The 20,576-nt window shown below is 42.3% G+C and overlaps 1 protein-coding gene across 1 annotated transcript; it reads left to right on the top strand.

The window, feature by feature from the left end:
• The first annotated feature begins 6 nt into the window (after positions 1-6).
• On the top strand, positions 7-11,649 carry LOC103617654 (p53 apoptosis effector related to PMP-22). Its single transcript, XM_008635972.2, has 3 exons — positions 7-184; positions 8,446-8,589; positions 9,216-11,649. Exons 1-3 carry the CDS (start codon positions 46-48, stop codon positions 9,449-9,451), a joined length of 519 nt encoding a protein of 172 aa, XP_008634194.1. The 5' UTR covers positions 7-45; the 3' UTR covers positions 9,452-11,649.
• The last annotated feature ends 8,927 nt before the right edge of the window (positions 11,650-20,576 follow it).

Below are 20,576 nucleotides of genomic sequence, written 5' to 3'. Positions count from 1 at the left end.
GGGTGCAGGGGCCCCCTGCCCCTGCTGCTTGGCCTGGCCATCATCATGGGCATCATCGCCCTGGCGGGCCGGGGCTGGCTGGAATCCGAGTCGGAGCCCTACGTGCAGCAAGCGTCGCTGTGGGAGAGCTGCACGCGGGGCGAGGAGGACCTCAACTGGAACTGTGAATCCCTCATGGACTACGGTGAGTGAGAAGCCCTCCGAGGGGACCCGGGGCAGTGGGTGCCAAGACCATTGACCTCCCCTAACTCCGTTGTGGGGTAGCTGCTTCCTGGGATGGAGTTTCCGTCCAGAACCAGTATCCATGCTCTTTCGGGACTTAAACCAGCAATAAAACACGGGACTAGACTGCTCCAGAGCGATCTTTTTTAATCAGTACAACACTGAGAAGCCGGGGTGTTGATATTTTGGGTTTTTTCTAAAGTTATCGTACAACCAAAGTAAGATAGCAACTGGCTCCAAGTCCGTGTATTTGTTCCCCCTCAGCTCTCGTCGGGCTGCCGTCGCACAGCCTTACCTGGCACCGGGCAGCTCCCTCCCTGTGCCGCTCGCCTCCCTGGTCGGATGGCAAGTGTGGAAACCTTCTTGCAGGGTGTCCTATGCAGAACCACACCTAGACAGTAGTAAAATGGTATTTCCCCGACCCTTCGCAGGGAGAGAGCACCTTAATTTAGCCCTCCTGGCCAAGGGTGTGCAGCTATTAAAATGCCTCCTGATCTGCAGCTTAAAATAGTCTGATGTGGGTTTGCAGGCAGAAAAAAAAATGCTCTCTCCTTTGTAGCTTTCTGTTGCACTGGGGCCTAAATCAGGGATAAGTGTGCGTCTGTTTTAACTTGCTTAGCTGCTTCTGTATCTGGCATCGCCACTGTAATATTCTTACTGCACACTCTCAGTTTCTAGGTCTTTTGGGGGACTTTGTTTTATTGCTAGAACACGTGGGTCTGATTACATCTGCTTTTCCCTCAAACAAAATATTTCTGGACAAGTAAGCAGACCCGCCTTAAGATCCTGGATGAGGGTTCTTTAGGGACTGGGGGGCTGGAAGGGTGTGTTTCAACTGGGAGAGCTGGGACTGTTTCCCTGCGCAGGTCCCTTGCTGCCTGAGCACAGCAGACTCACTTCCAGAAGCTTTTCATTGCAACACTCATGCACAAAATAAATCCTGAATATATTGCAAGAGAAGTGGCTTCGTTTCTCAGCCGGGTGATGACTTGGGCTTTACTGCAGGTGGAAGAATTCTGGCTAGTGAGGTGAAAATATCCATCTCCCCCATTAGACAGAGAAGAAAAGCTAGTGCAGGGTTGCTGCAACTTGCATTGCACAGGGAAAAAGTGCTAATACAGTACAGCTGCTGGAATTTGTTTTCTCCTGTAGTGACACTGCTTCACACGTCCCTGAGTACTGATGGGTGTGTGCTTTGCGTCAGCCCTCAGCATTGTGGGGCAGAAGTAATTTTCTGTGGCTTTTTTTCTAGTTAACAGACTGACAGAGAAGAACAGTATCTTTGACTTCAGTTGTTTAAGCCAAGGCTTAAACAAAGCAAAACTTACTTAAATCCTTGGCTTATTTTTACGAATTTGCCTGTTCTCAAATTTTCATAACATCAATGCCACTGTCTACTCAAATAGTATTTACATCTAGAGACAGGATGTAACACATGAGTTCAGGTTTGATTTGTTTTGTTTCCTTTTCTTCTATGCTAATGCAATTAGTGTCAAAATAGGTGAGGGCATTTACAAAGGAAAAAATGCCTAGCAGGCATTTATAGCACTGCTGCAGGAAAATAAAGGTTAACTAATTGAGATGCATAACTTCTGTTTTGCATAAAATAATTGCTGTGCACTAACCATCCTGCACCTCTCCTGATGAAATGAAGACTTCAGAGTGGGTCTTCATTAACAGAATGTTCCATTAGACAAATTCTTAATTGAGCTGTGGCATGTGTACTAGGAAGAGGAAGAAAAAAAGCAGACGAGTCACTTATTTTAAATGAGGGGAAGGGGCAGGAAAAGACAAACAAAGATTTGCAAATAGGAGTGTCTCCTAAACTGCATAGCTCCTTAATGCACATTTGCAAATGCCACATGAGAGGGAAGAAGTGAAAGGGAAAACGAAGAGTAGGGTGTCATGTGGTAGGGAAGCAGGGAGGGGATTTTGTTTAGAGCTCTGTACTGGTTTGTGTCTTGGAAGTGCCCTGGCTGGCAGCGTCTGTGTATTATCAAAATGTTGCAATGCAGAAGTGCTGTACTGCACAAGAATATGACTCAAGATGACTTGGTGTAGACCATTGCAGGATTTAACTGTTGACTGTGTGTTTAAAACATATCAGTAAGCCATCAGCTATGCCAAGGATTATTTGCAGTGTGTTACTGGAGAGGATGATTGTCTTTATAGTGATGAGGTTGTAAGTTTAGGAGCAATATTTATGGGTGGCTGTTGCCTCCTGGTTCTGAATGACTGGTCCCAGTGACTGTGCTTTGAATTAACACTGTAAAAGATGGGCGTGTATGTGTGCAGTAAAGGTAACCCCATTAGGTTAACTCTTTCTTCTATTCCTAAGCCAGTTGTTATTCATTAAGTACACACCAGCCAACAAAGGAAAAGGGAAGCATTCTTCTGGATCCTTAGTAAGTGCCAAAAGAAAAAAAAAAAAAAGGAATCAAAAAAGGTGGAACCTAGAAGTAGGAGCCCAACCTTTGTGAATCATGTTTCACTGCAGCTGTGCCACTGTACGTGTGTCCCTAGAGGCATGGACTTTGATACCACAGATTATTGGTGAAATTGAGTGCATGTGGAGACTTCACTGAGGGGCCAGGTAAATAAAGGAGGAATGCTAAGTGTATGCTTACCTTTTCAATACACCTCTTCTCAGGCACACTTTTGCCTGATTTACAATGCCGGGATGCATTCAGTACAAACATTGTTTATAGTGTCAGCCAAGTGCAGGCACTCGGGAAATGCTAATGGGAGAGGTGTAGCAGTTGGTGTCCCTGCCTACACCCAGAAAACACTGCAACTTCCCGGTAAGAGATCCCTGTGAACAGGTGAGGCTGGCGTCTCTGCCAGGGCACTTTGCTGGCTCCTGGGCAGGCACACTTTGCTGCTAACAATCCAGAGACTTTAAAAGTTGGAAATGTATAGGATTGTGTCTTTCCTCAGCTCTCAGCTGAAGCCAAGTTTGTACTAGAGGGCTTGTATTTAATATTTTGGTAGTGTAGCGATTGCTTTTCTTGCACTCCTAAAGCCAAAACAGAGTAGTGATTTCCAGTATTGATTTCCAACCTGCCCTCCCAGAAATCCTTCAATTCTAGGCTCTTCTCTACTTGTGGTGGGTATGTTCATAGTTTCCTCTCACCAGTCATGCTACCATGGAAGTTTGCACATTATCTGAGCAAGAAAGTAGGGCTGACAGTGCTCTTTTGCTCACAGTCCACTACTCCTTTATTACATCAAAAAAGGGAGATATTTTTGGATATTCTGTGTAATGGGCTCTTGAGACCAAACAAGGATTGCTACTGCCATTTATACACAGAAAAATATTACAGATACAGTGTAAAACTACCCCATCTATGCTGGTAATGATAAAAAATACCCTAAGATTCCATTTATTCACAAGCTAATGAAGTAGCTTCAGCTTCTGGAAGTGAATGAACAAAGATGAGAGTCTTGTTACTTCAAATCCCGTAGCAGCTAATCTTCCTGCTAGACTATTTTCACTGCTCTGTTATTGATTTCTAAAGAGAAATCTAGATTTAAATATCTTAGCCTGTAGAGATTCCATCTCCTCCCTGGTGAGGCTGAGGCATGGCCAAATGAAATCAGGAAATACACATAACACTAAGGCACTGTTGCTTGCTTTCTTTTAATTTCATCATATTACTGGTGCTCATCATTAACATTAAGTAATCATGACCCCTCCTAGTTATTTGCATGATAACACTTGCACCTTAGTTCCTTTCCATAGTAATCATTAATGTAATGTAATACTATGTAATAAAACTCTTAATCCTTCCTAATAATTATAGACCTTCAGCTTCTGAACAGTTGTTTTTTTAATGTTCTTTCAACACCACCTAATTGATAAATACTTTTCTGCTGATTAGATGCAAAGAACTTGACTATTCTTTGAGGCCAAGCTGACCTGGAAACACTAATACCCCCAGCTATTTCTCTGCTTTTCTGCTCTCCTATTCTTCTGCCCTCCTATTTAGGCAGCTCCAAATAACTGTGGTGTTCTTGGTTGATTTCATAAACAGACATCATCTTTATGTTTATTTTGCCTAAGAAATACTCTCTCTGCCAAATGAATGGATCTGAGAATTTTCTATTTTTATGGGAAAGCTTAAATTCTGGCTAAATATCTTATGAGTACAAGGTACTTTTGAGCACAAACCAGGTAGAAACTGAGGCTAATCTGTCATTCTCTGACTGTGAGCAGGTCTCTCCAGCTCTTATGGCAGCAAACAGTGAGAAAGTAAACCTGCACCTCTCCCCTCCTGGCAGCTGGGAGCTGTAGGGGGAAGATCAGAAAGACAGGAGAGCTGGGTGCCTGTGGGGACTCAATCAGCTCTCAGAAGCCTTTAGGAGGAAAAGGAGCTGGGAAAACCTGACTTGACAGATATTGGGGTGATGGGAATCCTGCATGGAGAAAAACCAATTTCAGTCTTAGCCCTGCAGCAGCCCCTCTGCTGAAAACTCTCCCTGTCAGTGGGGTTGGCCACAGGTCATGTGGATAAGGAACATCCCAGGGCTGCAACCTATGCTCTGGGAAGGTGCACCCTCCCACCCTGATCTCTCCCATCAGTCACTTATTAGAAGACTTTTATATACACACGATGTAAGAGAAATCTCAAAAATTAACCGTAAGTCCAGAGGTTTTTGCTGCTTTTCCTGTGATTCCCACAGGGGATCAAATGGCTGGCTGATAGTTCAATGGCTGACTACACTCATCCAGCCCAGAGCACACCCATCTAGTCCTGTGGCCAGCACCTATGACTCAGTCTTATCAGGTCTTGTCAGCATCAACCTGCTGCTAAATGCTGTTGGAAAAGATAATCCAGCAGGAGAAAGAGAGAAGGTGCCAGGTCACCAACACAGAGCTCTGTCACACATAAGCACAAAACTCACTGAGTTTCATAACGATGGTGCCTACTGCTTCCTTGCTTCTGAAGACCTGAAGCAAAGCTGGGCTTGATATTAATCTTCCTGACAAGATATCTCCTGCAGCAGTATGTGTTGTCATTTTCTTATTGCCAGAGACAAGAAAAGAGCAGAGCCAGGGCTGACCTGTATCCAAAAGCTTATCACACTTGTAAGGACAGTACAGATGATATAAAAATGTCAGAGAGAGCACTGTGGGCATTCTGCCTTGTACTCTTCCAGTTGTATTTTTATGGGAAAGCTTAAATTCTGGCTAAATATCTTATGAGTACAAGGTACTTTTGAGCACAAACCAGGTAGAAACTGGGGCTAATCTGTCATTCTCTGACTGTGAGCAGGTCTCTCCAGCTCTTATGGCAGCAAACAGTGAGAAAGTAAACCTGCACCTCTCCCCTCCTGGCAGCTGGGAGCTGTAGGGGGAAGATCAGAAAGACAGGAGAGCTGGGTGCCTGTGGGGACTCAATCAGCTCTCAGAAGCCTTTAGGAGGAAAAGGAGCTGGGAAAACCTGACTTGACAGATATTGGGGTGATGGGAATCCTGCATGGAGAAAAACCAATTTCAGTCTTAGCCCTGCAGCAGCCCCTCTGCTGAAAACTCTCCCTGTCAGTGGGGTTGGCCACAGGTCATGTGGATAAGGAACATCCCAGGGCTGCAACCTATGCTCTGGGAAGGTGCACCCTCCCACCCTGATCTCTCCCATCAGTCTCTTATTAGAAGACTTTTATATACACACGATGTAAGAGAAATCTCAAAAATTAACCGTAAGTCCAGAGGTTTTTGCTGCTTTTCCTGTGATTCCCACAGGGGATCAAATGGCTGGCTGATAGTTCAATGGCTGACTACACTCATCCAGCCCAGAGCACACCCATCTAGTCCTGTGGCCAGCACCTATGACTCAGTCTTATCAGGTCTTGTCAGCATCAACCTGCTGCTAAATGCTGTTGGAAAAGATAATCCAGCAGGAGAAAGAGAGAAGGTGCCAGGTCACCAACACAGAGCTCTGTCACACATAAGCACAAAACTCACTGAGTTTCATAACGATGGTGCCTACTGCTTCCTTGCTTCTGAAGACCTGAAGCAAAGCTGGGCTTGATATTAATCTTCCTGACAAGATATCTCCTGCAGCAGTATGTGTTGTCATTTTCTTATTGCCAGAGACAAGAAAATAAATCATTGTGAGCAGAGCCAGGGCTGACCTGTATCCAAAAGCTTATCACACTTGTAAGGACAGTACAGATGATATAAAAATGTCAGAGAGAGCACTGTGGGCATTCTGCCTTGTACTCTTCCAGTTGTGTTTGTGTTACACCAAACCTCAAGGTGCCTAACATGAAGGTGTATTTGAATTTACAACCTAAATTTTATCAAACAGATGCCACATTTGTCTTCCTACACCTTGTCAGCATAAATAATGCATCTGAAAGGGAATATGCTATGATAACTAAGTGTTCCTTCTTGTTGTGCTTTTTTTTCTTCTTAATAGGGCAAATATTGATGAATAGCTTGCCTAGATCATCTAGTCTGAATTGGTTTTCCTGGGCTGGCTGTGTGTAATGGTTACATATCTTACATATCCCTTTATATTAGTTATCACTAAAGTAATCCTGTTGTGGAGACAATATTCAATACCTGTAAGTCAGACACTGTTCTGTATGAAAAGATTTTATCAAACCACTGATGTAGCTCTAATCTCTAGACACTCATCAGGTCTCCTCCCTGTTCTTCCCCTCAGCATTCCCTTAGGGAAGGGGTATGAAACATGCACAGCTAGCTGAAGGAGAACTAATTTACTGTCTTGAGTAGCTCCAGGAAGGGAGAGGGGAAAGAAAAACCTTTTTCTTATCTTTTCTATGTCAGCTTTATTGTCTTCAGGTGGCAGTGGTAGTGGCTGGGAGTTTTGGGCAGAGATTTGGCTGATGGATACCTGCTGCATTTTACTTTTGTTGTTGGATTAGGGGAGAAAGAAACCAGTTCAAACAGATCTATTTAAAATAGCTGTAAAACAATGCTTTGCTTTCAGATAGCAAATTGCAGAGAAAGAATGGAGTCTACAATGAAAGCAGGATACCTCCAAAGTCACTTCAGCTGTGTTGGAATGGACAGCTATGATGAAAGAGAACTTTTTTTAAGTGTTCTGACCTAGATCTCACTGGCCTCTTTATTTTCCTACATTAGAGGGAGCTCAGGATCCGGCCCTACCTCTGTCTAAGTGTGTGAAAGTAGAAACCCACAATATGTAGATGTGGGAATTGAACTGTGATGACAGCTGACTGGAAAACAAAGCACTAGCCAGTATGGTTTGGCCCCTGTGGGCAGGTATCCTGCCTCCAGGGCAGGAACACCTTCGCTTGTAGTTGTTTGCACTGGGCTCACTTAAATTACTTGGTTTCTGAAGAGGACAAGGTGTGTGAGGGCCTTTTCACAAGGCCGTGTTACTGCCAAGGTAGAATTGCTGGCTGTTTTTCTAGGAGGTTTTCCTGCCATTGTTGCCTTGGCCCTGGGCTATGGTGGGTGAGTTCTGGATGCTGGTGCTGCTCTGTAGGAATACAGCCACTTGCTTCATGCCTGAGCCTCTCCAGCGTGCAGTAGCTTGATACTAAGCAGCTTGATACACCCTGTTCCAGCAAATGTCGAAGTAATGATTCAAAGAGAGCTCATCAACTTTTAACTCAGATTTTATTGTTTCTCCTCCACATGCTACATTTTAGCTGTGAATAGATACTTATTTTCAAGACCTTTCTTTTTGTCATCTTTTCAGCTATTCCAAGTTTCTTTTTGGTCGTGCTGATTTTGCTCCACATGCAGTATTCTTGCCACAAACAACCAGAAGTTTTGTGCAGACAGCAGTTATTTTCCAGCAGTTATCTCCCGTGGTGGTACCCTCTTGTCTGCTTTCACACTTCCCTGTGCATGGAAGTGGTTTTGTAAATTTGCATATCGAACAGGAACTGTAATGATAAAGGGCACTGTCAGCAGTTGTGTGCCCTATCTGCTCAGATGTCTGTGGGTGTCTTACAGATATGTGTTATCTCTGTTCTGTGCTGCGCTCTATCGCGCTTTTCAGCAAGACAAGTTAGCAGACTGGGAGTCCTGTGCTGCTCCAGCAATGATGGTGCCTCCCTGCTCTGCTGCTGTGTACTTTGCAGGCATTCAGTATTGCTTTGACGTAAGGACATGCTTCTTACAGAAAACCATTTCAATAAAAAATGATTAAAGAAAACCAAAGAGCTGCAATGACCTACAGGAGAGTACTGCTGTGTGTAACATCTTGTTTTCTCTTCAAGGATGGGGGAGAGCAGCAGCTGCCACATACCTCGTTGGCTTTGTGATCCTGGTCATCTGTTTTGCCCTTGCAGTCATCGCGTTCTCAATCGAGATCCTCCGCTTCAACTTTGTGCGAGGAATTGGAGGCCTGCTCTTTGTTGTTGGTAAGGCTGGGCACAAAGAAAAGATTATTTTAGATGTGAAACTGGCATCAGCAGAAAAACATGTTAGATGGAGCCTCCCTTACAAAATTAGCCATCGTTGTCTGGTTTATGACTCATTTTCATTGGAAACAAGGGAAGGTTGATTTACCCTCTGAGAGCATAATGGTTAAGGAAGCTCCAGTGGCCTTTGTCAGTTCTCACTTTCCCAAAAGCACTCTGTGGGGACACCCAGCACCTTTGACCCTGCATTTCACATGCTAAGACTTAAGAGCTGAGAGCCCCGGGTGCTTCCCACCTTTCTGATGGGGGAGGAGGAACGGGGTTCTGGGAGGAACTGGCTCCGCAGGGTTCCTGCTGCTGGCTGTGGGACAGGGCTGGTCACAGCATGCAGGTATGTGCCTCAGCAACCTGGCAGTCGCAACTGCAGCTGCTACAGCCACGTAGGCGTGGTGATGTGCCTGGGACAAAAGTCACGCGCCTCTGTAACAGTGCAGATTTGATCGCAGGTCTGAAGCTAATCCTTACATATCTTAGGTATGCACTTATCTCCAGGTACCTTTTTTTAGTGGGAACTGTAATATGTTCGCTGTAACTTACTCCTGATTTTCTTTCTTTTCTCTCTCTAGCTGTATTCCAGATCATTGGCTTGGTCATTTACCCTGTGAAATTCACAGAAGAAATTCCACTGACTGGAGATAACATGTTCAGCTGGGCCTATGGCTTTGGCTGGGCCAGCACTGTTGTCGTAATAGGTTGTGCTTTCTTCTTCTGCTGCCTCCCCAACTGGGAAGATGAAGTCCTGGGAAACATCAAGCCTACCTATTACTACTCCTCCCCAGAGAGAGCACCATACTTAAATTGAAAGATTAAGTCCAAGTACAGTCAACTATCAAAACAGAGAAGCACCTCTGATGTACATTTGGTGTGATTGTAGGAGAGTGAAAAAACTCACCTTATTTTGCCAGAGTATTTGTTCCAATATATCTGGCAATAAATTAGGAAAAACATTGGCATCTTAAACCAAATAGTTTTTACCTGAAGTATTATTTACATATTCTCATGTCAATTCAGTTTAAGTGGTTTTCTTGCTCCTTCCCCTCCCAATTAATTGACTCATCCTTATTTTATTCAAACATTTGCTATGAATAAAGATGATAGTGTTTCAAGTGTAGAAAGGAAAAGGATTAAAAGTATTTTAAACAACCCATTAGCGGGTCCTGCGAGATGGGTTGGTTTTTTTCCACCTCTGACAAAATTGCTTTCAATGGACCTAGGAAAAAACACAGCCTTCCAAAGAAGGCTTTTTCTCCTGTCAAAGTCAGTCCCAAGGAAAGAACTTCCCTGAAACTATCACAGTCACCTGCTGCCTAAAAATCTTTTCTCATTCCTGTTACTGGACTGTTGTTGACTACTAGCTATTTGAATTAAGGGGAAAATAAAATTAAAATTTATTTTTCACCAATTGCTGCTGTTGGACAAGGTCTCTTCCAAAGCATGGAGCTGGTGTGTATAGCATAACAGTGGCTAACGTAACATTGGTGGGTTTGTGGCCACAGCAGGACTTGTGATGGGATCACATATTTATGTTGTTATAGATTCAGATGTTAAACTACACACATTTTTACATGGTATTTGAGGGATGCTGATTTAGAAAGTATCGTTGAGCAGAAACATAAACTATTCTATTTGTCTACCTTTGTAAAGCTGCAGTGTTTTAATTATCAGTGTGCTTTGGAGGGAAGCCTTTGCAGAAGGTGTTTAAAAACCTCGGAAAGTTTCTAACACTGTAGGTACCTCAGAGTTTAGTAAACTTGGGGCTGCTTTGTGAATGAGTAGGGGTAACAGGTAGAAATAGAAAGGCAGTTCTGTGAGCAATTTACATATGCAAACTTCATACAGACACCTGTTTTGGAGTAATCTGGCTGGCTCCTCATTTGTGTTTCTGTAGCCAGCAATTCCAACTAAGTATTCCAGCAAGGCGTAGCTGTGTCTGTGTTGGTCATGGACCTGCAGCATCTTACAGCAGCTTTAATTATGGTCCATAATCTTTGTCAGGGCTTTGTTCAGCTGGGGAAGAAGGAAGTTCATTTTTTGAACTCCTCTTCCAGCTATGGGAGAAGTAGCTTTAGCAGAGACAGACTGAGGAGGGTACAGGTGGGGTGGAAAGCAAATGCTGCATGTTACTCTGTTACTTCTTACTCTCATGAACCTGGTACTTAGGAGAGGGTGTGTGGGTGTGTGTATTCATGCACAGGTACAAAATAGAACTTAAAAAGCATTAACCAACAGACTGTAAAGCTAAAGTAATTTACAACTAATCTTTTGCAGTGCCCTGTATTTCTTGTATTATATATTGTATAGCTTTCCATTTTGTAACACCTTTTTCAATTTGATAGTGCATGTGATCTTGTTTTAGAGAGGCCAGGTGATTCCTGAAGGTCCCTTTTAGGCCTGTATTTTATAACTTTACAGAGCACAAATGTCTGCAGACTTCATAATTGTGTTACGAGCTCAGTTGTGGCATATACAATCAGTTGTATTTATGATTCTTGCTGAATAAGAGAGTTCTGTGACAAACGTCCTTTTAATTTTTTTCCCCCCTTTTCTGTACAGTACTGGCTGGTGGGAATACTGTGTAGACTTACTTGTATCGTAAGTAATGATAGTACCTACTTCTAGTGAATTCAAAACACAGCAGAGAATCTCAAGATAGGAAAATCCTTGCACAACTAAAGCTGAAAAGGAGGAAAAGTAAAAAAATGGACACTTTTTCTAGTGACAGGGAAGATGGTATGGTAATATGGTAATTGGATTTAGCAAAATTTAAGTCTTCTGTATGCTTTTTTATAAGCATTGGCATAACTTGTCAAAAAAGCACAAATGTAAAATAAACTTGGCTCTGAATATACTGGGAGGGGTAGAAGCATAACCAGCATATTACACAATTAAGATGTTCCAGAGAAAGCTATTGCAAATAGTTATTAATTACTTTCAAGTGATATTAATGTATGTGACACTCCTTTCAAATGTGGTGGCTTAATTAAAAATGTTTTAACCGATGGTTGTAGAAACTTGGTGGTGTTTGTGGTTCATGGATTAATTTCATAAGATCAAACAAATAAGCCATTATTTTCTTTTCTTAATGTGAATATCAGTATCCATAAAGTGTCAGGTCACTAAAGTGAAGTTAAAGACCTCATGTCCAGGAGGCAGCAACTTCATTTTCCAGTCAAATAAGCTTCAGTATACACTGTAAAACGTCTGTGCACTTTCATTGAAGTGCCAGGCATAGAATGTTCTTTGCTAAGTCAAAACCTCTCAAGTGCATCACAGCTTAAGGGAGAACTCTAAACGTTTTAAATACACAACTGTCTGCAGGAGGTCTCGGGTGTGGGAAGTCTGTTTTTATCAAAACTGTTACAAGTGCCTTTCCTACGCTGATCAAGAAATTTAAATAGTGAAAAAAAGATGGTGTACTTGCCTGTTATTTTCAGTGGAAGGATGCACTTCTGCCATGATTAGAAACTGTCCCACTTCTAACCTCAGATTATGCATGGCCCATATGGTAGCCCTGTCCTAGTGGCATTTTTAAAGAGTGCAAATCAGTCAGTCACTCCTGTCTTACACCAGTCTGTGGCTTCAGATTTCTGGAAAGACAGGTTCATCATTCTCCTGTTTGTTTTTTTATCTGTCCTCTTCCCTAAATGCCTTAATTTTAAAATTCATTTACTACCCTGGATTCTAGTGCCTTACATGTGCTTCTTTTTGGGTTTTGGTTCCATGTCTCCCCTTTTTTAATTACTTTTAATTTTAAGTAAATAAATAGGAAAAATATTTTGGTTCCTTTTAGATTTTCCTAAATGCTCTGAAGATAATTGCAGGGTTTCTGTAATGCCCTTCTTTCAACAGGAAGAAAATTTGTACTCCTGTTTACCTACCAGTCTGTATTAAGCTGCAACCTAAATCTGTGCTCACTAAAATCACTTGAACATCTCCAGTGAGCTTCAGGCTGCATTGTTGCTCCTTCTAATCCGACCCGGGAGAAGAGAGAGCAGTTCAGAAGAATCTGAGCACACTTGGCCCTTTTCTCAGGGGGAGTTATGAGCAATCAAAAATGTGCATGACTGAGTACTAGGGAAGACTAATTGACCTGAATGGGATGATTAATGCTTAAATCTCATGGATATGGCAAACAGCTGCCACACCCCACTGGGATTTTGTATTTTTAGTTGACGTAACAAGAGACTAATTTTTTAGACAGTTCATTGACAAGATAGAACTCTAAAAGACTATTTACCTGACCTTTACATCCTGCATACAAGGCCTTTTGGATGGAGAACACATACATAAATCAAGGGAGTGTAGTAACAGATCATTCGGGAGGGGGGAGGGTTGTTATGGTGATAAGCACTCCAGAAACAAAAACAACCGCATGCTGAAAGAAAATATTGCACACACACACACACAAAGAGAGTTGCTGAGATCACTGAGCACTTACAAACTAATGACCCAAGCACATATATCTATGGAAACCAAAACGCTTTAGGAAATGCATGACATTTGAGAGCTGAGGTACTGGTCCCACAGCTCAGAGCAGTGGGAGCTACTGGCAATATGGAAAACACCCTGAAAAAACAGGTTAACCTGTGCCAGTAGGTGAAGTTGCACAGATCTTTAAATAAACTTGGGAGATGATACTCACAACTAGAATAAAGTCAAATCAAATCTGGAGGATGCATTTGTCAAAAATAGGGATGCTGAGTTTCTGAATTTGATTCTTGTAACAGGCATTCGGTACAGGAGTAGCAAAATCTGTGTGCAGTGCGTTCACAGAACCACTGTTCTGTGTTACTGCAGTAACGTGTTAAATGCCAGTGTTACTGTACAGGTGCAGCAGTTTATATGTGTAGATCTCATTTGCTGCACATATGCAGTGTATTTATGAGATAATTCCAATGACTCCATGGTGCAGGTCTGCACTGGTACAGTAGGCAGCCTTTTGTCTGGGATTCCTGGTGTTCTAAGGTGTGGGCAAAGCTGCATCAGCTATGAAGCTTAACATCTATAAATTCCAGGCAAAAATCCAATGCCCTCAAATTTTGACTATATAAAATTATATTTAAATTACTTGAGAATTGTTAGAATAATCCAAAGAGTTTTTTTCATTAGGATATTTGAATGCATAAATTTAATAAGGCTGTATTTATAATAAAGACTGCAGAAGAAAACAGACAGACATGCCTGGAGCTTTATAATATAAATATTACAGCTATAAACAACATAAATAATAATCTGTGCTAAGAAATATGCTTTATATAATATAATTAATAAATAGAAATGAATTATATTCCTCATGGGTTCATCTTTGCAGGATTGGATAACACTAGAAGAGTTGGTATGGCTGCTGCTTTTTATTTGTCTGTGGGAATGGGGACAACACATACTATTTTTCACAGAGGTCTTTGTGAATACAGAATATTTTATAAGCATCAAAGCTTGCTAAGACTCAAGGTGATACATTGGAAATCAGTGTTCACTGAGTTTGAGAAGGCCCAGAAAAGTTTAGAGTGAGCACTCACGAAACTGTGAACATAAAAGCCAGGTAAGTCCTGTCCTACAGTGTGCTGCCCTGGGAAATGATCATGGGCTGCAGTAGCCTAGTTTGATGGGCACAGTCCTGAATACACATGGAAGCATATGACTGGGGCAGGAGCTAACCTGTGGCCATTACAGTCCCTTTTCAGGAAATAGCCTATTTTGTAGCTCTCTTTGTGTTAGCAATCCCTTACAACAGGAAATAGAACTTTTAATGAAAAAAATTTAGGTGAATTGTTATATATGACAATTAACTTCTGACTTGAAATAGAAAGACAAAACAACTTGCAAAACAAAACTTGGGAAAATCATAATTGGCATTTGGTATCACGATAGTAAGTTGAAAATGTTGCTAGGAGACCTCCATTTTAATTTCAGCCCTCTTGTCAAATCAATTTCATATCAAACATTTAAAACTGAAGAGGTAATTTCCATGTAACATTAGTTTCGGCAAAATCCTACTTTTGGCTAGAGAATCTCAAAGTGAATATTCCTGGCTGAAACCCTTAAAGATATGCTTGGTGTGCACGTCATATCTGTAAATCTCAGAGTGTTTAAACAAGTAGCTATTCGCAACTGACCCACAAGGCAGAGCAGATAAAAGCCATTTCTTTGACAGAGAACTGTAAGTAGCAAGGCTGTGGCACCTGGGAATTACCTAAGTGAAGCTGATTTTATTCCTTTCCTAAGGCAACTGAGCTTTATGCTTTACAAGGAGTTACTATTATGATCCACTACAACAGGACAAGTATTCAGTTAGCTTACCTATGCCACAGAAAAGTTGTGGAGCCCAAAGCAAGTAGCTTAAGTAAAATCATCCCATATGTAGAACAGGACTGTGATGTACCACTCTAACTGCTTACTCACGGGTTCATAAAATCCCTGTATGCAACATGCTATGATTCTTTCATTCTATGATTCTGTATGCTCACCAGAGAACTTGTGCTCCTGACAGCCACTCAAGGAAGATACGGACACTCACAATGGTTACAAGTGTCCAGAGGCCATCTCAGCTCCTAACTGAGTAGTTGATTTACAAGACACCCTTGATTTCAGCCTTTTGCCTGGAGAAAGGGGAGTTGACTGAACTGATTAAACTCCTACAGGGTACCTGTAGGAAATACCTGGGGATTAAACCTTGTTCCAATATGGAGCTTATCACGTCCTTTAGCAAAAACTAGCTGTTGGCGTCCCCCCCCCTCAGGCACACCGTGGGAGAGGGGCCCTGAGGGCACAGACACGGGTTTTCCCTGCCCCTGCTCAGCCTCGTTCCCATTGGTTGGTTTGTGTTCCCTGCGCGGGCGGAAGGACCCTTGGTCCCGTGACTGGAACAGTTCCTGAGCAGAGCCCCGGCCATGCGGCTGGAGAAATAAACATCTCTGAAACAGCTATCAAGAATCTGTCTGTCCATATATATTTCCTTTCCACGGGACTCCTGGTTTGATATATGCGTGTTGCAGGATCCCCACTGCAACAAATGGTGGAGAATGCGGGCAGAACGATCCCCGATCCCTAAGCGACTGATTTGTGTGAGTAAACCCTGGAACCTTTGGATTCCTCTTCTTGGTTTTGCTTTGCTATTCCATATCTAAACTATGGAGGAACGGTGGGAAGACTCTTGGCTTTCAGAGCCGCATATGGTAGTGTACTGTACTGTTTCCTAGGAAAAAAAAATGCAAACTCATTATTCTGTGAAATCCTGCGTATTCAGTTAACTTCACATTCTCTAATAGTTAATCTAAATTTACCAGGACTGCTCACAAAACATGAAGTTAAGGTCTGATATTAATCTTTACAGTATCAAGGTAAACATCTGCAACTGTGGACAGCCACATTCTCTTAAGTTGATCCTGTGTCCTTTGCTTCCCCTCCATCCTGTCAGTGGATGTGTAGTACAGTCACACTGGCCTTTGCTGTAAACAGAAAAAGACATTTCAGAACAAAATGGTTTTCCTTGGTATTTCCCAGGGGGCAAAGACACTAAATTACACATTCATTCAGTTTCTCTTTACACAACCAATGAAAACACCTACCACAAATCCTGGTAGATTGTTGCAATGTTGCAACATTGGATGTTGGGGTCCCTCCCCCGCCGTGTAGCCCTGGGAGAGGGGCCCTGAGGGCACAGACACGGGGTTTCCCTGCCCCTGCTCAGCCTCGTTCCCATTGGTTGGTTTGTGTTCCCTGCGCGGGCGTAAGGACCCTTGGTCCCGTGACTGGAACAGTTCCTGAGCAGAGCCCCGGCCATGCGGCTGGAGAAATAAACATCTCTGAAACAGCTATCAAGAATCTGTCTGTCCATATATATTTCCTTTCCACGGGACTCCTGGTTTGATATATGCGTGTTGCAGGATCCCCACTGCAACACTAGCTGACAACTAAATCCATGCTCAGGCACACAGAGTCTTTGTACTTTCCTAATCTTGTGTTTTCCTTATTTGTGTTTTCCTAATACAGTCTTGAATTGCTTACATAAATGACAGTCCTGGATGCCACCCTGTGTTTGCATCTTGGGTGTTAAAACTTATTGGTTTGAACATGTAGTCTTGCTAAGGAGAGGAAGAAAGCCCTTTTGAGCCTACTCTTTGTCCTGTCAAGGCAAGCCTGCTTTGCTGACAAGATCCAGCCAGCGCTGCATGTGGGGCAGGCTTTGGAGGTCCTGCAGCAAGCTGGTCCTGGATGACTCTTGCTAAAAATCTTAACAAAACCCTGTGGGAATTCTCCTCTGAGCTCAGCAGTCGATGAACAGAGGAAGTATCCAACATCTGCAGAGCTTTCCTGTGTTGTGTGGGACAAATAGAGGAAAGCTTTCCCAAATGCACAGCAGCAGGACTGAGCACCCACTATTCACCAGGTCATCACAAGCATCATGGAGAAGCATCATAGTGCCTGGCCACCACGGGAGAGTTCCTCAAAAAGGGTTGGTGTGGGCAAAACTACAGGATCTCAACTGCGTGCATTTTTGTAGGAGGGTGTTTTTATTTTGCAAAGAAGTAAAGTCAGGTCCTGTTCAGAATGTATTTCAAGTGTCCTTGTAATTAACGTAAAGGAATTGGAGCTTGGATTACCCTGTGAACACTCCTGATGGCTAAAGGTCCTTTTCTACATGTGCTTGCTATGGATGAAATATTAATCATATGGAGAACACTACTGCCTTACAGGCAGGGTACAGGGAGTGATCACAAGGTACAATTTGGCTGACTGAGTTGCATCACTGTATAGGCTGTGGTTGTAACAATAACTGCAGTGCAGCCCTTTCCAATGGGAAACCATAGATTGGCATTAGCAGAAAAAGAAAAGGACTTACGGTTGTAAATAGATTAATAAATATAGTAGTAATAGTTACAAGATTTATGCTCAGAGTCACTTATTAGATGTAAGGTAGCACACAAGAGAACAGATCATAAAATAATCGCAGCAAAGCTTTTAAAATCCAAACTCTGGGGACTTCTTATTTAGGAGCAGTGTGAACATTAAAGAATGAAAATGTGCTTGTTGCAAAAGTCATGCACCACATGCACCACAGCTGGTCAGCTTATGCCAATCCAGACATTTATCTAGCTTAGCTGACCAGACCAGAGACTAAAGGTGAATGAAAATATGCTGGCAGTGACTTGTTAGCTTCTTCTTTCACTAAGAAAACCATTTGTGTCTTGGCTGAAAAAAGGCATATTTTTAATTCTAACTCTAATGCTGTAGAATTGTTTGTTTTATCAATATCCTCCTGCTTACTTGGTTACCTCAAGTAATAATGAAGATTCATTAGCAATACTTCTAGGTGCAGAAAGTGCACTACAATCTAACAGTTTTAGCATTGATAATATATCTTCATTTTCAACAGATTATTCTGGTGTTAGCCAGGAGGGACTATCCACAGACACTGGAGAAGGAGAACAAGCATTTGCTTTCATGTAAACACCCAGCTTGTACATTGTAAAAGACAAAGCATGGAGAAGGTAAGTCATCACTTCATTTAAAGTTTCCAATCATTGTTCCTTGTTTGCCACAGGAGTATCAGAATTACATGAGATAGATACATCATTTTGTCACCTTTGGATATATCTCCCTCTCTACTGTTCAAGGTATCACAAATTACCCTTTTACTGAATGTGAAGATTGCTTGTAATTCTAAGTTACTTAAGGATGACAGAGGTGGGCAAGACACAGAAACATCCGTGGTGACTGAACACTACTCACCTTTCTTTCACAATGTGATATTGTTCTCTGTGGTATCACCTTGCAAATGCTAGCATTTGTGACAGTATGCATTCATCCACAGGTGAGCTGTAATAGAAACTGCTGACAAATCCTTCAGTAAGTGCCTACCTGAAAAATGGCTGAGCATTCTAAATTCAGGGAGGGCCATTTTAGTCCTCAACAGACATTAGCTCTCAAATGCATGACAGTACCTCTCTTCATACTAGATTTCAGGGACAAAGTTGCTTGAATTTGATTTGTCTATTTCCTTATAAAGCTGTAATTTTGTGAAAGGTTGAAACTTGGCAAGAGACTAGATATAGAAAACTGAGTGAAGGCTTGTCTACACTCTACTACCACATTCATGAAGCCATCTTTTAAAAGCCATTTAATATCAAAACATGTGTTCTCTCAAACTTTTAGATTCTATTGTGCCCACTTGTACCTCAGCTGTGGCAACAGAAAGAACATGCATCTACAGACTTGGACAGCTTGCAGGTACCAGCATAGTGTACTAAGGTTGAGCTTCAAATGATATTTGCTTTAATGTAAATATTTTTTTAAATCATGAATAAAAAAATTATATATTGCAGTGTTATAGAACAGGTAAATTACATTTTAAACATTAGGTTAATGATAACTGAATTTGTGGATAGCATAAATGTGGACTACAATGGAAGATACATTCTATTCTAAGGGAATGGTTGTTCCCTAAAGTTTACTCTACAAAAAAAAAGGTGAGATTGGCCCTTATTTCCAACTCAAAACAGCAGCTGAGGTGTCTTCATAGTTGGCTATGGCTTTCAGCAACACTCAAATTCAATGGCCAAAACAGTAAAAATGTCTCCTGCTCTCACAGAAGCCTGTTGGATACCCCTAATGGACCTAATGGACAACCACAGGGATACTGGACTGTCTGTGCCACAGGACAGATGCTGGCAGGATGCTTCAGCTGGCCAGAATGAGAGATAACACAGCCTCACCACGCTCATATACCACCAGGCTAATGAGGTTATGTGAGATAACACATGCTGTCATATTAACTTCTTCAAACCAAATTCTTCATGGAGTTACTGTTTCTTCACTGTGCTGCAGCTCATTGCTGTGGATGTTCCAGTTTGGTTCTCTGCAAGCTCAATGCCTCTTCAGGCACAGAGTATCAGAGTAATGTAAATTATTAATTTCTTTTATTTAGGCCATTATTGATTTATGAGTATTCATTCAGAAAAATGCTGTGGAGTTTGCAGTTCAAAAACAGTTCATGGCTGTCACATTGCACCATGAGAGCTGCAATACAATAGCAAATTTCTTTGAGTAAATGTGGTCAGTACTTGGATGCAGCCCCACCTGACAAAATCCACCATGTGAGCAAGGGATACTTTGCATCCTCTGGGCTTAACTGTGTTTCACACAAACCAGCTTTGATCAAGGGCTGCAGCTGCTTTCACATGTAAATGCATTTGGGCCCTACCAAAAGACTAGGTTGTAGCACGTGTTAGTTCAAAGGGAGAGTTCAGGGAACACAGCAATATGGCTTCGGAGCTGACAGACAGAAAACTCTGCCCTGCACTCCCAGGGCATAGATGGCTCATCCCTGCGTTGCTCTCAGCAGCCGCAGACAGGCTCTGACAGGCCCCAGGCAGTGCATGTACAGCCAGATCCACACACGGGGAGTGTTTGTGAGGCTCAGCCAAATCAAAACTCGTGTTTTGTTCTCCCAGTAAGGCTATATCCAGATCATAATATATTTTTAACAATAAACCTTGGTTTTGTTTTCCTCTGTACTTATGCCCCAGAAGGGGAAGAGAGGGCAGTCACAATGTTTATTGTCTTAGCTTTATAACAGCTATGGGAATTTCTTTAATTGTAAAAAATAAGGTATGGTTTTATTTTTAAATGGCGTCCAAGAAAGACAACTTACAGCCTCCAGGTGGCAAGTTTCAGAAGCATCTGCCATGTCATGCAAATCGTTCCCTCTCATCTCTGCTTTCACCTGCCATAGTGCAAATACCTTAGAAGATAGAAAGGTGTAAGCAGAGCTCTGAGATGCTCCTGCTGGTGGGAATGTCAGGAAGGAAAGTGTTAAATGCTGAGGATAAACAGCTCCCGATTTGTTACCTAGTCAGCAGGGCAGAGAAGATCCCACAGATAAACCCAGCCTCGAAGCTTCTCCCCAGCTCAACTGGTTATTGCTC

The sequence above is a fragment of the Corvus brachyrhynchos genome, unplaced genomic scaffold, assembly GCF_000691975.1.
Source record: "Corvus brachyrhynchos isolate BGI_N302 unplaced genomic scaffold, ASM69197v1 scaffold6, whole genome shotgun sequence".
Taxonomy (NCBI): Eukaryota; Metazoa; Chordata; class Aves; order Passeriformes; family Corvidae; genus Corvus; species Corvus brachyrhynchos.
The sequence above is the reverse complement of the archived record's forward strand: the minus strand, read 5'-3'. Positions and strand labels throughout refer to the sequence as shown.

What these genes read in the sequence shown, in the direction of transcription:
- LOC103617654 (XM_008635972.2), top strand. Translation starts at nt 46, where the DNA reads ATGGGCATCATCGCCCTGGCGGGCCGGGGCTGGCTGGAATCCGAGTCG. An exon ending in TGAATCCCTCATGGACTACG is followed by an intron (nt 185 to 8,445) that starts GTGAGTGAGAAG and finishes TTTCTCTTCAAG; the next exon opens with GATGGGGGAGAGCAGCAGCT. An exon ending in AGGCCTGCTCTTTGTTGTTG is followed by an intron (nt 8,590 to 9,215) that starts GTAAGGCTGGGC and finishes TTCTCTCTCTAG; the next exon opens with CTGTATTCCAGATCATTGGC.